Genomic DNA, 14,883 nt, shown 5'->3' with positions numbered 1-14,883 from the left:
CTGTGATGTCACAGCACTCTACCCAGGGGGACAGCTTGAGGCTCTCTCTCAAAAAAAAAAAAAAAAAAGAGCACTGCTGGAAAAGCCATGCACACTGTGTATACATCACTCCTCTCCTCTTTCCTTCCCTGATCCAGTGGCTCTTACCCAACAGATGAACAAGTCCCAGCCCTGTAGTGGGTCTTGGATTGAGTGTTGTCAAGAACTGGCCTGAGGGCTGGGCACAGTGGTTCAGGCCTGTAATCCTAGCACCAAGGCGGGTGCAAGAATGAGGCCCCCTCTCTACTAAAAATAGAAAAACTAGCCAGGTATTTCGCTGGGTGCCTGTAATCCCAGTTACTCAGGATGCTGAGGCAAGAGGATTGCTTGGGCCTAAGAATTTGAGGTTGCTGTGAGCTATGATGCCATATAACTCTACTGAGGCTGACAGAGTGAGACTCTGTCTCAAAAAAAAATTTTTTTAAAAAGGGCAGCACCTGTAGCTCAGTGGGTAGGGCGCCAGCCCTATATACTCAGGGTGGTGGGGAGGCTGAGGCAAGAGAATTGCCTAAGCCTAAGAGCTGGAGGTGCTGTGAGCTGTGATGTCACAGCTCTCTACTGTGAGCAACAGAGTGACACTCTGTCTCTTAAAAAGAAAAAAAAATGAGGCTGGGCATGGTGGCTCACATCTGTAATCCCAGCACTCTGGGAGGCTGATGTGGGAGGATTGCCTGAGCTCACAGTTCGAGACCAGACTGAGCTAGAGGGAGACCCTGTCTCTAAAAATAGCCCAGCTTTGTGGTGGGCGCCTATAGTCCTAGCTACTTAGGAGAGTGAGGGAAGAGAATTGCTTAAGTCCAAAAGTTTGAGGTTGCTATGAGCTGTGACGCTATGGCACTCTACAGAGGGTGACAAAGTGAGATTCTGCCTCAAAAAAAAAAGAAAGAAAGAAAAGAAAAGAACTGGCTGAGAAGAGTAGGTAGAACAAAGACTATTTGTGGAGTAGTCACGTAGGTCGCTCTGCATGAGGTGATAAACTCAGCACTTTGCAGGCATAATCTCATATAATCATCACCTATGAAGTAGGTTCCAGGATTTGCAGATGAGGAAAACTGGGCTTTGGAAAGGTTCAGGACTGTGCTTAAGGTCACACACCAACCCTGTAGTTTCAGGATTAAAGCCAGGCAATCTAGCCCAGGGCCAGCTCTGTCACCCACTGCCCTAGAGCACTCTTGAGATGTTACTCATTGGAGTAGAGAGAGGTGTCTTCCTAGAGCAGCAGTTCTCAACCTGTGGGTTGCGACCCCTTTGGGGGTCAAATGACCCTTTCACAAGGGTCACCTAAGACCATCCTGCATATCAGATATTTACATTATGATTCATAACAGTAGCAACATTACAGTTATGAAGTAGAAACAAAAGTAATTTTATGGTTGGGGGTCACTACGACATGAGGAACTGTATTAAAGGGTTGCACCATTAGGAAGGTTGAGAACCACTGTCCTGGAGCTTCAGTGCCCTGTGTTGGTCCCCTCATGTGTCACATGACTGGCAGGGTTCTAGCAACCCTTTCCTAAGTCCAGCAACTCCTATCTGTGTTTAGGGAAATCATCCAGGGCATCTGCGTGAAGGACAGAAATCACAGTGAGATTGGTCATTCCCGGGTGAGCAAAGGCCTCCCTTTGGGGTGGGAGGAAGGAATTCCCTCTTAGACCCTATCCCCTCTTTAATGATCAGAGCATGCCTTGTTGCCATTATAGGTCTGAGAAGCTTCTCCATCCCTCCATCTTCATTCCCTATCACTTTTTCCCTGTGCTGCTCTGTTCAGAGTGAGCCTCCTATATCCCTTCTTTATCCTTTCTGGTCCTGAAGCCATAAAAGTCTAGGTAGTGGGTAGAGGGACAAGTGAGGTCACTGAGCTCCTGGAAGGTTCATCCCTTTCCCATCATTATCTCAGACTTAGCAATGACCCTGATTCAGTCCTCCAGAGCAGCCTATGTGTGCTGGATAAGTCATTCCTCACAACTAATTTTTTTCTGCCCTCAGAGAGCTGCGGCCATAGGCATCACCCAAGTGGTTATATCTCGAATCACCATGGCAGCTCCTGGCATGAGTAAGAAGGAGAAACCTTCTCTTCCTGGGGGATCCTGGAACATGGGGTGGAAGCCTCAACCACACACATACTTGGTGAAGGGTGGTACCCCAGCCTCTACAACTATGCTTTTCAAACTGCTTTGCTTGAATGCTTAGTGTGAGCTTAGGAGCTTAGGAGACCCACACTAGTTTCTAGAATATCAATCAGAGATTTGGGGGGAAACGTTATTTCCATTTGACTAATACTTATTAAGTCCCATTGCTTAGTGTGCTAGACACGGAGCAAGGTGCTAGGAAGACAGTGGTAGAGATAATAAATTCCCTGCCCTGGTGTGCTTCCAGTAAGGGCATATTGCAGCATAATATGCCAAATTCATTCGTATGAGCCCTCAAAGATGTTTTTGAGTATGAAGAAGGACACTTTGAATCTAGCAGCACATATTCTCCCGTTACTGCAGGTGTACAGGTTGAGAAGCATAGTTCCACTGGAACTTGGGGGACAGGGGCTGAGGGTGGCTGTGCCTACACAGATCTTCAGTTCTTCTCCCAAGTGTAGCTTCTGGGGAAGGAGGGGGAATCATTCATCCCCAATCTGACTTCAGGAGTCCTAGGGAAAGTCTTCAGCCCTCCCTCTGCTTCTCCCATGCTCTCTTCTAGTCTTACTGCCAGTAATCATGGAGAGGCTGGAGAAGCTGCACTTCATGCAGGTAGGTGGGGTTTTCTTTGCATCTTCCCTGCCCAGCGTGCCCCCACCATATCTGTGTCTGGGGACTCATGAATCCCCACCTTTCCCTCTAACCACCAAGCCATCAACCCTTTCAAGTAGACCCCATCCCTCCTGGCTGTCTGCTTGCAGAGAGCAGGGACAGCGCCCCCTTCTCCTCCCCTTCAGGGCCTAGAGGTCCCTTGCCTGTGGGTTCTTCTAGCTGGTTGCTCCATGTCAGGACAGCATGAGGTTCTCCTTAAAGTAAAGTCCCATGTGGGTCTCTCTTTTGTTTTTGTGCAGAAAGTCAAGGCCCTGCATGCCCCATTGCAGGTCATGCTGTCGGGGTGCTTGTGAGTATTGTGTTTTGTTGGTTTGGGTTCTTGGTGACTGGGGTACCCAAGATCCATTTCCTTGTCTAGCTCATATAGAAGAACATGTACTCCTTTACTGACTTTAAAAGTGGCCAAGCTGGGTGGTGCCTGTGGCTCAAAAGGGTAGGGTGCTGGTCCCATATGCCGGAGGTAGCGGGTTCAAGCCCAGCCCCGGCCAAAAACGGCAAAAAAGAAAAAAAAGTGGCCAAGCTGGCTTGGCACCTGTAGCTCAAGTGGCTAAGGCGCCAACCACATACACCAGAGCTGGTGGGTTCGAATCCAGCCCGGGCCTGCCAAATGACAATGACAACTACACCAAAAAAAAAAAAATAGCTGGAAATTGTGTTGGGCACCTGTAGTCCCAGCTACTTGGGAGGCTGAGGCAAGAGAATTGCTTAAGCCCAAGAGTTTGAGGTTGCTGTGAGCTGTGATGCCATGGCACTCTACCAAGGGCAACATAATAAAACTCTGTCTCAAAGAACAACAAAAACAAGAATTCTGGAGCAGTTTTCGAAAAGGAACAAGAATAATGAGACACAGCTTTGACTGAGACTGTTAAGTGTCCCAGCCTTGCACAGGAGGAAAATGCCACCATAACAGTATCATTCATAGGTTCTTGCTATTGATTTGGACATGTCCTAGCATTAGTCATGCTTTGCAAGGGCATGGAACTGAAGATAGCAACACTAACACCTTCATTGACTGGATGTTTTCTCTGTGTGACCCTCCTGAGCTAATGCTGTATGGCTACAATTTCAATTAATTCTCTCAGCTCTAAAGCTGTATATACTATTATCTTTTTTTTTTTTTTTTTTATAAATGATGAGAATGAGGTTTAGAGAGGTTAAGAAGCTTGTTCAGGGGCAGATAGCTGGTAATTAATTGCTGGAGCTGAGATTTGATCTTAAAGAGCCTAACAGTCTGCTGTACAAACTTCTGCTAAGTGAGTTACCATGGATGGGCTGGGTGCTTTACATATATCATCTCATTTAATTCTCTTAATAACCTTAGAAAGAAGGCACTGTTGTCCTCCCTCTGCTAGCTCAGAAGTAACTTGCTCAAGGTTGCACAGCTAGTAAGTGGCAAAGCTGGGATGCCACGCCAGGTCTATTAGATTCCCAAATCCTGTAAGATCTTACATCCTAAACTTGGTCCTGGCCAGCATCATCAGCATCATCTGAGAACTTGTTAGAAGTAAAGACTCTGAAGCCTTCCCAGACCTACTCAGTCAGCACGGGTATTTCACAAGCTCCTGAAGTTATTTGTATGCACTGTGAAGTTTGGGAAATGGCTTTTCACTGTGCTTGGACAGCCCAAGTGTTCAATGAGTGAAGGAGCCAGACCTTCCTCCTTTCCCTAAGACCAGCGGTGCTTGTGGTCTTTAGGTCTGCTGCTCACCCTCCCCAGCCACTTTTGTCTTCCTCATCTGCTTGAACTATGTGATGGGGGGGTGGGGATGTGGGAGTGGGGAGGAGACTGATTTTATCCCTGTGCCAGAATGAGTATCCTGGCACTCAGAGGAGAGGATGTAGGCCAGCTGAGAAGGCAGGTCAGGTGCATGGGCAGCTCTACCTTCCCTTGAGGGTGGGATGTGGGCAGGCCAGTGGGATGATGTCCCCTAATGCTGTGGTTTCTCCTTTCTTACAGTCTCATCTTCATGGTGCCAGTGGCATGTGGGCTCTTCCCACAGAGATGGTATCAGCTGTTTGTTCCTAACTTTGTTTCATTGAACACCCTGCCTCTGCTCTCCCTGACCTGCCTCCTCTCCAGAAGGAAAGAGGGAGGAGGCAGGAAGGGCAGCATTTGTCCAAGGACAAGTGTCCATCAAGCTAAACTCTGGGCCTCTTAACCCTGGGTGAATGGCAAACCAAAACCAAGGGGTGGGAGAAGCCAGGAGCAGGAAAGAGGCTGCTTCCTCCTAGTAGAGCAAGAGCTGCCTCAGAGAGAAGGTGAGGTAACAAGTTGACTGGATTATTAGGAGGCTCTCCCCTGGCTGGATCTGGTTTTTAAAACTGAATTAAGGGGTCAGGTACTTCTGGCTCATATTTGCCAGAGGGTTGACTACTTGGACATCTCCATTTCCAAAGGGGATGTTCAGGGAGAAGGGATGGTGGAAAGGAGAAGGGACACATGTTGGAGTTGGGGGGATGGTGGGATATTGGCCCCAGGAGATAGGTGTAGCTTGAGTTTATATTGAGAAGGTGCCAGTCTCCCCTTCCTTGGTATTCTGGTTCCATACTAGTTCAGTGGTCATCTGCTAGACATCTCCTGTGTCCCTGTGCTTACAATATTGTGGAGAAGACAGAAGTTGGAACCAAGAATCTTAGCCCAAGGAGAATGAAGTCAGGCCTGAGTAACATAGACTACAGAGGCTAAAAATGATTCTGGCTGAAAAAAATCAGGAAGAACTTCTTGGAGGTGGCATTTAAGTTGGATAGTGTCTGAGAGTAATTTGCTGCTTGTCCCACATGGCATACTTTAACCCCCTTCTGTCTTTTCAGTGAATTGTCAGTTTTCTACCTGGAACCAGAGCTCCAAGATACTATCAAGGCCAAGTATGGAGAATCTGTGCCTTATGTCTACTTTAATAAGGGTCTCTAAGTGCGTCACCCCAGAAAGGACCAGTCTATGCCATATTCATCAACTCTTCCATAGCTGCTGTGCACACTTGTGCCCTCATTCCTCTTTGCCAACAAGGCCTGAAGGCCAGGGTGAATTGGGGAGAGGGGTGGGAGGAGGCTTCATGCTTTCACCAGGTACCTGGTTTGTTGGCTGGACTCCAGGGGATAAAAATGAACAAAGGGAGCAAAACCCAAAGTTTTCTATCTGCCTATTCCTTAGCCCCTATTTGAGACCAGAATCTGAGGCCCTCTCAAGGAGAAGTTGCTGGTAACCTGGGAGAGACACTCATATAAATCATTTGGAAAAATTAGGAAATCTTTAGGATCTTGGTTCTGCCCAGGTTTGGGGATGAAGAGAAGCTTCTTCTGGTCTTCCCTCTTCTGTCCCTTGTCTGCCAAGCTATGGACCTTGTACCCGTGCAGTTCTAGCCTTTCTCAGGGAGAGAAGGAGGAAAGGTGCCTGTGTCTCCTTGGGGCTCATCTCCACCCTTCCCCATCCTCCTTCTCGTTGCCCTCTGGTCAGACGACTTCTCTGGGAGTGCTGCTAAACTTACCAGACACTCAGGAGTTGTTAGTGCTAAAAAAAAAAAAAGGATACTACAAGGCAGCAGAGGAGTTACATGGTCCTTTCAATCATGTCTGAATCTATTCTATTTTTTTTTTTGAGACAGAGCCTCAAGCTGTCCCCCTGGGCAGAGTGCCATGGCATCACAGCTCACAGCAACCTCCAACTCCTGGGTTCAAGTGAGTCTCCTGCCTCAGCCTCCCAAGTAGCTGGGACCACAGGCCCCCTCCACAACGCCTGGCTATTTTTTGGTTGCAGCCATTGTTGTTTAGTGGGCCCGGGCTGGATTTGAACTTGCCATCTTAGGTGTACGTGGCTGGTGCCTTAGCCACTTGAGCCATAGGTGCCGAGCCTGAATCTGTTCTTGAGATCTTCCCTATAATAGTAGATGTTCTCTTCCCTACTACCTCATATTTTTGTTGTATTCATTTTCTTTCTTTCTTTTCTCTTTTTTTTTGGCTGGGGCTGGGTTTGAACCCGCCACCTCTGGCATATGGGGCCAGCACCCTACTCCTTGAGCCACAGGTGCCGCCCCCATATTTTTGTTTTAAAAGATAAATCCGCTAACTGAGTGAAGAGGATCTATGTAGGCATTAACCACACATTTTACAGGGTATCATTTCCTGGCTGCCTCCCTTCCTCAGCTCATTAGGTTAAACACCAAAGATTGGTATGTACTGAATAGGAAAGGGAAGTTTTATTTGGGGACCTTTATTAGAGGAAATCAACCAGGACCAAAGAGAGCCCTAAAGGATACTCAGCAAAGTACAGCCACTTGCCTTCCCCAGCTTGGCTGCCCAAGGTGCTTTCTCAAACTCTTTGGAGGACTATTATGGTTTATCTGGGATCAATGTGCATATCACTTTTGTCTGGTAGGATTTGCTGGCCCTGTTCAAATGTGGATTGAATATATCGTAAGAGCACAAAAGAACTGTCTACAAACTATGTTAATAAAGCCTGGATGGAAAGTAGGATCTGGTCTCACTTTGGCCTTGGTATATCAGAGGGTATCACAAGGATGAGGGGAACTTTGATGCCTGGTGGCCATTGTTCATTTCCCACCCCCTGGGTAGAGAGCTGTGGCATCACAGCTCACAGCAACTTCTAATTCCTGGGCTCAGGAATTCCTCTGCCTCTGCCTCCCACGTAGCTGGGACTACAGGTCCCCACCACAACGCCTGGCTATTTTTTGGTTGCAGCAATCATTGTTTGGTGGGCCTGGGCTGGATTCGAACCCACCAGATCAGGTGTATGTGGCTGGTGCCTTAGCCACTTGAGCCACAGGCCTGAGCCTAAGCTCAGGAATTTGAGACCAGCCCAAGCAAGAATGAGATCTCATCTCTACCAAAAAATTAGCCAGGGGGTGGGGTGTGGTGGGTCACACCTATATTCATAGCACTCTGGGAGGCCAAGATGGGTGGATTGCTTGAGTCCAGGAGTTGGAGCCTAGCCTGAGCCAGACCAAGACCCCATCTCTAAAGAACAGCCAGGCGAGGGCAGTGCCTGTGGCTCAAAGGAGTAGAGTGCTGGCCCCATATGCTGGAGGTGGCCAGGTTCAAACCCAGCCCCAGCTAAAAACTGCAAAAAAATAAAATGAAAATAGCTAGGCGAGTGCCTGTAGTCCCAGTTACTTGGGAGGCTGAGACAAGAGGATCACCTGAGCCCAGGAGTTGAGGTTGCTGTGAGCTATGATGCCATGGTACTCTACCAAGAATGACAAAGCGAGACTCTTACTCAAAAAAAAAAATTATGGGCAGCGCCTGTGGCTCAAAGGAGTAAGGTGCTGGCCCCATATGCTGGAGGTGGCAGGTTCAAACCCAGCCCTGGCCAAAAGGTGCAAACAAACAAACAAACAATGCATATATGCATATATATACATATATGCATATATATACATATATGTATAATTAACCAGGCATGGTGGTTTACAGTCCCAGCTACTCAAGAGGCTGAGGCAGGCTGGGTGAGATGGCTCACACCTATAATCCCAGCACTCTGGAAGGCCGACGCAGGTGGATTGCCTGAGATCACAGGTTTGAGACCAGCCTGAGCCACAGCGAGACCCCTGTCTTTAAAAATAGCCAGGGCTTGGCACCTGTGGCTCAAGCGGCTAAGGTGCCAGCCACATACACCTGAGCTGGTAGGTTTGAATCCAGCCCGGGCCTGCTAAACAACAATGACGACTGCAACCAAAAAATAGCCGGATGTTGTGGTGGGCACTTGAACCCAGAAGTTGGAGGTTGCTATGAGCTGTGATGCCACAGCACTCTACCCAGGGCGTCAGCTTGAGGCTCTGTCTCGGGGGAAAAAATAGCCAGGTGTTGTGGCAGATGCCTGTAGTCCCAGCTACTCAGAAGGTTAAGACAAGAGGATCACTTGAGCCCAAGAGTTAGAGGTTGCTGTGTGCTGTGGTACTCTGTTGAGGGTGACAAGTGAGACTCTATCTCAAAAAAAAAAAGAGGCTGAGGCAGGATGATTGCTTGAGCCCAGGAGTGCCAAGTTACAATGATTTAAGATGTAACCACTACACTCCAGCCTGGGTGACAGAAAGATGCTGCAGCTAAAGAAAAATGTTCACTCAAACTGCATATCAGTCCTATTTAGTAGCATCTCTCTCCTTTCTCTGAGTTGATTCCTGTGGGGTGTCGAATTGAGGCAAGAGAGTAAAAGCAGAGCTAAAGATCTGTCCAAGTCCCTCTGTATAGGCATTAGCCAGTCAGTAACAATCCTACCTCTACTGCAGCAGATGACTCTGTTATCTGTATGCCCTTCCCTTGGTATGTGCTGGGCCTAGTTAGTAACTTTGTAACTTGCTTAACCTTCTGACGCCTTTGAGGACAAGTAGCCCGCCGGCCCAGTATCAAGGGCGCCGGCCAATAGGAGTTCCAAGACTTTCATGTCTGTCATGACTATCACATCCTTCACAACTTTCATGTGCACCAAAGCCCTAAAAATGTATAAAAGAAAGGCAAGAGATTAAGTGTGGGGGGGGGGAGGCCCAGTTTTTAGGACACTAGTCCCCCTGTCTACCAGCTGGAGAATATAGCCGATTCCTCTTCCAACTGGTACCTGGAGTCTTCTGTCTGCGTCCGTTTCCTGCAACAGAATAAGAGGCAGAGTTACTAGATGGCCTTGGTGTGGGAAGTGCTAATCCAGACTGCATAGAGTTCAGTGTTTGTCCTCTCCAGTAGCTCAGTTTGAAATAGGGAAAAGGAGAAAGGAAAGTTGGGGCAAAATTTGCCAAATGAAATTGGGTTTTCCTAATGATGATGAAACCTGGCCTTTCTATTGTAACTTCTTTTTTTTTTTTTTTTTGGTAGAGACAGAGTCTCACTTTATTGTCCTTGGTAGAGTGCTGAGGTGTCACAGCTCACAGTAACCTCCAACTCCTAGGCTTAAGCGATTCTCTTGCCTCAGCCTCCCAAGTAGCTGGGACTATAGGCTCTATTGTAACTTCTTAAAGCCAGCATTGAGAGACTGCTGTAAAAATAATTTCTTTCTTGCCTCGTACTCAATCTTTGCTTCTCCCTTAAAGAGCTTGATCTGTGGGATGGATCAATTTCTGAAAAGTAGACATTGGCAAAACTACTTGCCACCTTTTGTATTACTTGGGAAAGCAGGATCAAGACAGAGCAGTGTTTTTCAACTTTTTTATCTCATGGCACACTTGAACCTATAGTTAAACTTCCGAGGCACACTTAAATTATGTTGCTCAAAAAAAAAAAAGGAGTTAAAAAAAATAACTTACTGTGCTTTGAACTTCTTTCAGAAAAAAATTTAATGAATGATCTTTAAAAATTTCGTGGCATACCTAACATCCTCTCATAGCACACTGGTGAAAATCACCCAGATAGTGGCAGAACTGTGGGCATTCTTAAGCAAAGGTAAAAAAGATTTCTTCACTCTTATCCATTTCTCATTTTGCCAACATTTAAGCCCAGAACAGCTCCCTCTGGGCTCAGCTGTGGGCTGGATTGGGTCAGGCTGTAAAACACTTTGGTAGGTTACTGAGAGGAAACTGGCTGCTACTGGCTTGCCACCAGTCTTCATTTTTTTCATTTATTTTACCAACATTGATTGAGCTCATGGTTGAACCCTGTACAGGATGTATACTATAGGAAAAGAAAAAGACTTAGTGTCTGGTACAAAAAGCTGCAAATTAGACAGGAGATTTAAGTGCTTTATGAATCAGAAAAAACGGGATAGGGGCTAAGAGTTTCTAAACAGGGAACTGTCTGTGTAATGCATGAATAAAGTTATTGGGCATTTCTTCCTTTTTTTTTTTATTGAGACAGAATCTTACTATGTCACCCTCGGTAGAGTGTTGAGGTGTCACAGCTCACAGCAGCCTCCAACTCTTTGGCTTAAGCCATTCTCTTGCCTCAGCCTCCCAAGTAGCTGGGACTACAGGTGTCTGCCCTAGCTATTTTTCTTTCTTTCTTTTTTAATTAAATCATAACTGTGTACATTAATGCAATCATGGGGTACGATATGGTGGTTTTATATACAGTTTGAAATGTTTTCATCAAACTGGTTAACATAGCCTTTACGGCATTTTCTTTGTTATTGGGTTAAGACATTTATATTCTACACCTAGTAAATTTCATGTGTATCCTTGTAAGATGCACTGTAGGTATTTTTCTTTTGTAGTAGTTGTTATTGTTTAGAAGGCTCAGGCTGGGTTCCAACCAACTAGCCTTGGTGTATGTGGCCAGTGCCCTAACCACCGAGCTACAGGTGCTGAGCCTACTGGGCATTTTTTTAAGTGTTCTGTATAAGTGACAGTATGGGAAAATGTAGTGGTTGGAGGTGAGATGAAGAGAAGTGGATGGCTCGGTGCCTGTGGCTCAAATGGCTAAGGCGCCAGCCACGTACACCTAAGGTGGCGGGTTCGAGTCCAGCCCAGGCCTGCCAAACAACAATGACGGCTGCAACTAAAAAATAGCTGGGCACTGTGGTGTGCGCCTGTGGTCCCAGCTACTTGGGAGGCTGAGGCAGGAGACTCGCTTGAGCCCAGGAGTTGGAGGTTGCAGTGAGCTGAGATGCCACGGCACTCTACCCAGGGGGACAGCTTGAGGCTCCTGTCTAAAAAAAAAAAAAAGAAGTGGATAGGGACCAGGTCATAAAGTGATACTGGAGTTTTGTCTTCAATAGGTTCTTGGTCTTGGTGATTCCAAGAATGAATCTCCGGACCACTGATCAGTGGTAAGATAGGATTTCTTTACAGAAAAGAATACAAAAACACCAAAGCTCCTGGCAGGGAGGGAAAACCTCTCTCTGTCTCCTGGCTCTTGCAGTGGTTCTCAACCTTCCTAATGCCTCCTAATGCCCAACCCTGTAATACAGTTCTTTATGTTGTGGTGACCCCCTCAACCACAAAATTATTTTTGTTGCTACTTCATAACTATAATTTTGCTACTGTTATGAATTGTAATGTAAATATCTCATATGCAGGATGTATTTTAATTGTTACAAAGAGGTCACACCCACAGGTTGAGAACCACTGGCTAGGGATATATATAAAGTCACATGGGGTGCTCCCTAGTTACATTTACCATGTCTGGGACAGGCCTGGGTTGTGTCCTTCACAAATGAATGGCTACAATCCCTTTTGTTCCCAGGCCTAGGAAATGTACATGAAATTGAACAGGCCTAGGAAAAAAATTGACCAGGCCTAGGAAATGGGGGGTTCCCTGTTCATCTGTAAGTGCGAGAGGAGGGAAACCTAAGGTGCTGGTGTCTCCCCAGCGGTTGCCTGGCCCCTCCAGTTACTGGAGCCTTCTGGGGCGGGGGTGGGGTAGGGAGAGATGGTATGGGGCAGGAGGGGCCCTGCCTACCCTCCGGCCTGCTGGTTCCTCTGCTTGCTGCCACCGCATCAACATGGCCAAGGCGGAGGCAGCCAGTCTGCACCAACCCCAGCTCCACTAAGCTGGCTGGGGCGCCACATGTTCTGTATCAAAAGAGCACTGTATTGAGAGGTTTGGACTATATATCTCGTAGTTAATTTAAGTGTTTAAAAGACGGGAAGCCATATGAAAGCTATAACCTAATAATAATAACCTAAGGATACGGGGAAGGGGGAGGGAGGGGGGAATGGATGGAGGGAGGGGGGTTTGAGGGTTCACTTCTGTGGTTCATCTTACAAGGGTACAAGTGAACTTTCTATGAGTAGAATATGAATGTTTTAACACAATAACTAAGAAAATTACGTGAAGGCTATGTTAATCAGTTTGATGGAAGTGTTTCGGATTGTTTGTGAAAACCCCACACTGTATCCCAGAAGTGCATTAATGTACACAGTTACTATTCAATAAAAAAAAAAAAAAAAAGGGGAAGCCAAAAAAAAGGGGGGGGGGTTGAGCCATAACATTTGGTTTGGGGGCGGGGCCTGTGGTTCAGTGAGTAGGGCACCAGCCCCATAAACCGAGGATGGCAGGTTCGAATCCAGACCGGGCCAAACTGCAAAAACAACAAAAATAATTGGGCATTGTGGTGGGCGCCTATAGTCCCAGCTAGTCGGGCAGCTGAGGCAACAGAATCGCCTAAGCCCAAGAGCTAGAGGTTGCTGTGAGCTTGTGATGCCACAGCTCTCTACTGAGGGCCACAAGGTGAGACTCTGTCTCTAAAAAAAAAAAAACCAACCAAACAAAACATAACATTTGGTTTTATGTGGTGCAGTACTGCTACCGTGGTGGGTGGAAGGAATTGAGGGGGAAAAACTGGCAATTCGCTAGAGCAGCTGGGAGGCCACTTTTATTTAGTCTGAAGAAAAGAATATAGATTTAAAACAATGGAGGCTGGAAAGTGTGGGTTTCATACCCACACTTTCAGTAGAGTTTTGTCCCTGAAACTTGACAGTGACAACGCATGCCTTAGATAAAGTACTATCTCATAGGGAATTAAAATAGACCTAAGCTACTGCTTGGGCAGGTTGAGACCAGGAAAGGGGCCTTGGTAGTAGCACTGTGCATCAAGATAAAACACATAAGGTTTTTAGATTAACATTGTTTTACTCTTTAGGAGAGCTTTGTTACCTTCCAGAAATAAATTTATTTTCCAGCACCCTTTAGAGTCACCATGTCGCCTTTTTTTTTTAATTACTAAACTATAGAAACCTAGTATTTCCGCCACAATCAAGATGGATGCATCTGAAATGCAGTTCTCATAACGCCTTCCTGGTGACCCCGCCCTCTACTGGATCTACTTCCGCCACTCTCTGCGGGATTCTGGGACGCCTCTCACACCGCCTCGCAGCACTCAAGATGGCCCGGCTTCCTCCTACTTTTCATTGGCTGGATTGCTGGGGTTTTCATGAGGGGGCGGGACCTGGGTTTGATCGACAGCTCTGTTGGTCAATGGACGTAGGGCAGGAGCCAATGAGACGCTGGAACTGGAGACTCTCCCCTGCGTCTGGGAGGGTGCTTTGCAGGGGCGGGGTGGAGTAGAGCCGGAAGCAGGAGGGGAGAGTCAAACAGGAAAAGAAGGGAAGAAGGAAGAAGAGGGCAGAGGAGGAGCGGGAGGAGGAGGGAGGTGGCGGCGCCGTGGCGGAGGAGCAGGAGCAGGAGGGGGATGGAGAGGAGAAGGCTTCTGGGTGGCGTGGCGCTCCTGCTCCTCCGGGCGCTGCCCGGTCCCTTGTCAGCCAGGGCTGAACCCCCGCAGGTAAGGGGGAGGAGGCGTCCGGGCCAGGCTGGGGACCTGGGGAGGTGTCGGGGTCTGTGTGGAGGGGCTGAAGGAGTGTGGCTTCGGAGAGGTGAGGGGTCCCAAGAGGGCCGCCCGTGCCTAGCGCGGACAGACTCTGAGGGCGCGTTGGTGTGTAGCTGGGGGACACCTGTGACGGCTTTGGTATCCTGCAGGTAGATGAGGCGTGGTGCTGAGCGAGTGAGGGGCCTTTGAGATGGCGGGGAAGTTAGGTGGGCTGCGTTGACTGCGAGTGGATGGTGGCGGTAAACTGGGCGTGTGGAGCAGGCGTCTGAGTAGCAATGCAGGATATAGGTCTGCTTGTGTAGGGGTGCACAGGATATTGAGCTCGTGCGTGAGACTGAGAAATATCCTGAGAGGATGTTTATTTTGTGCTGGACGGAGGAAAGTTCTGAGGGCATCTTTGTCCCATTTTTTAATGGTGTAAGGCATGGCGCCATTGGAAGCAGGTTGTTGGAGGCAAGATCTTGGAAGTCCGGTTCGATGAAGTAGAGTGGAACCCCTCATGAGAAGGAGCACACTGAGCTGTAAGGAGCTCTTGCTGTTAGGTTGGCTGGCCTGGGAGAGCAAGCAAATCACTGATGCCAGTCTGAGCCAACTCAGGGTTTTTAAGCAAAGGGTGTTTCCGATGCCAATATGGGCGGCAAATGGAGCATCCTAGCTTTTCTTGCTGGGTGGCTTGCTCTTTATCCAGTCAGAGAAGCTTGCTCGTGCTGATTCTAGCTCCAGCTGGCATTTCGAAACCCTAATGGGAGTGTTACTTCTGGTGCCAAATTGGGTGGGGTACAGTGGTGGGGGGGAATCAACCCTCCTTCCTTGCATTTGGCAAGGCTTTACCATTCTCTTTTC

The 14,883-nt window shown here is 47.7% G+C and overlaps 2 protein-coding genes across 7 annotated transcripts in view; both read left to right on the top strand.

Moving 5' to 3' along the window:
* Positions 1-6,500, top strand: part of SFXN2 (sideroflexin 2) — a 23,968-nt gene extending 17,468 nt beyond the window's left edge. For 3 of the 6 annotated variants that reach the window (XM_012803604.2, XM_023511788.1, XM_023511786.1), the window contains 5 exons: positions 1,583-1,643; positions 2,026-2,092; positions 2,731-2,780; positions 3,080-3,129; positions 4,798-5,714. In XM_012803604.2, coding sequence (XP_012659058.1) covers positions 1,583-1,643; positions 2,026-2,092; positions 2,731-2,780; positions 3,080-3,129; positions 4,798-4,999 — 430 coding nt within the window. In that variant the 3' untranslated portion in view covers positions 5,000-5,714. Of the gene's footprint in view, positions 1-1,582; positions 1,644-2,025; positions 2,093-2,730; positions 2,781-3,079; positions 3,130-4,797 lie in introns of all 6 variants that reach the window. The other 3 variants (XR_002772624.1, XR_002772623.1, XM_023511787.1) reach the window with 3 other exon arrangements.
* Positions 6,501-13,764: 7,264 nt separating this feature from the next.
* The window catches only part of WBP1L (WW domain binding protein 1 like), a 79,557-nt gene continuing 78,438 nt past the window's right edge, over positions 13,765-14,883 (top strand). Inside the window, exon 1 of the mRNA XM_003787212.3 lies at positions 13,765-13,995. Within this exon, the coding sequence (XP_003787260.1) occupies positions 13,906-13,995 (90 nt within the window). The 5' untranslated portion in view covers positions 13,765-13,905. The remainder of the gene's footprint in view (positions 13,996-14,883) is intronic.

The sequence above is a fragment of the Otolemur garnettii genome, unplaced genomic scaffold (genome assembly GCF_000181295.1).
Source record: "Otolemur garnettii isolate 467f Iridium unplaced genomic scaffold, OtoGar3 scaffold00021, whole genome shotgun sequence".
In the NCBI taxonomy this organism is placed as follows: Eukaryota; Metazoa; Chordata; class Mammalia; order Primates; family Galagidae; genus Otolemur; species Otolemur garnettii.
Note: the sequence above shows the minus strand (reverse complement) of the source record. Positions and strands in the feature narration are given on the sequence as shown.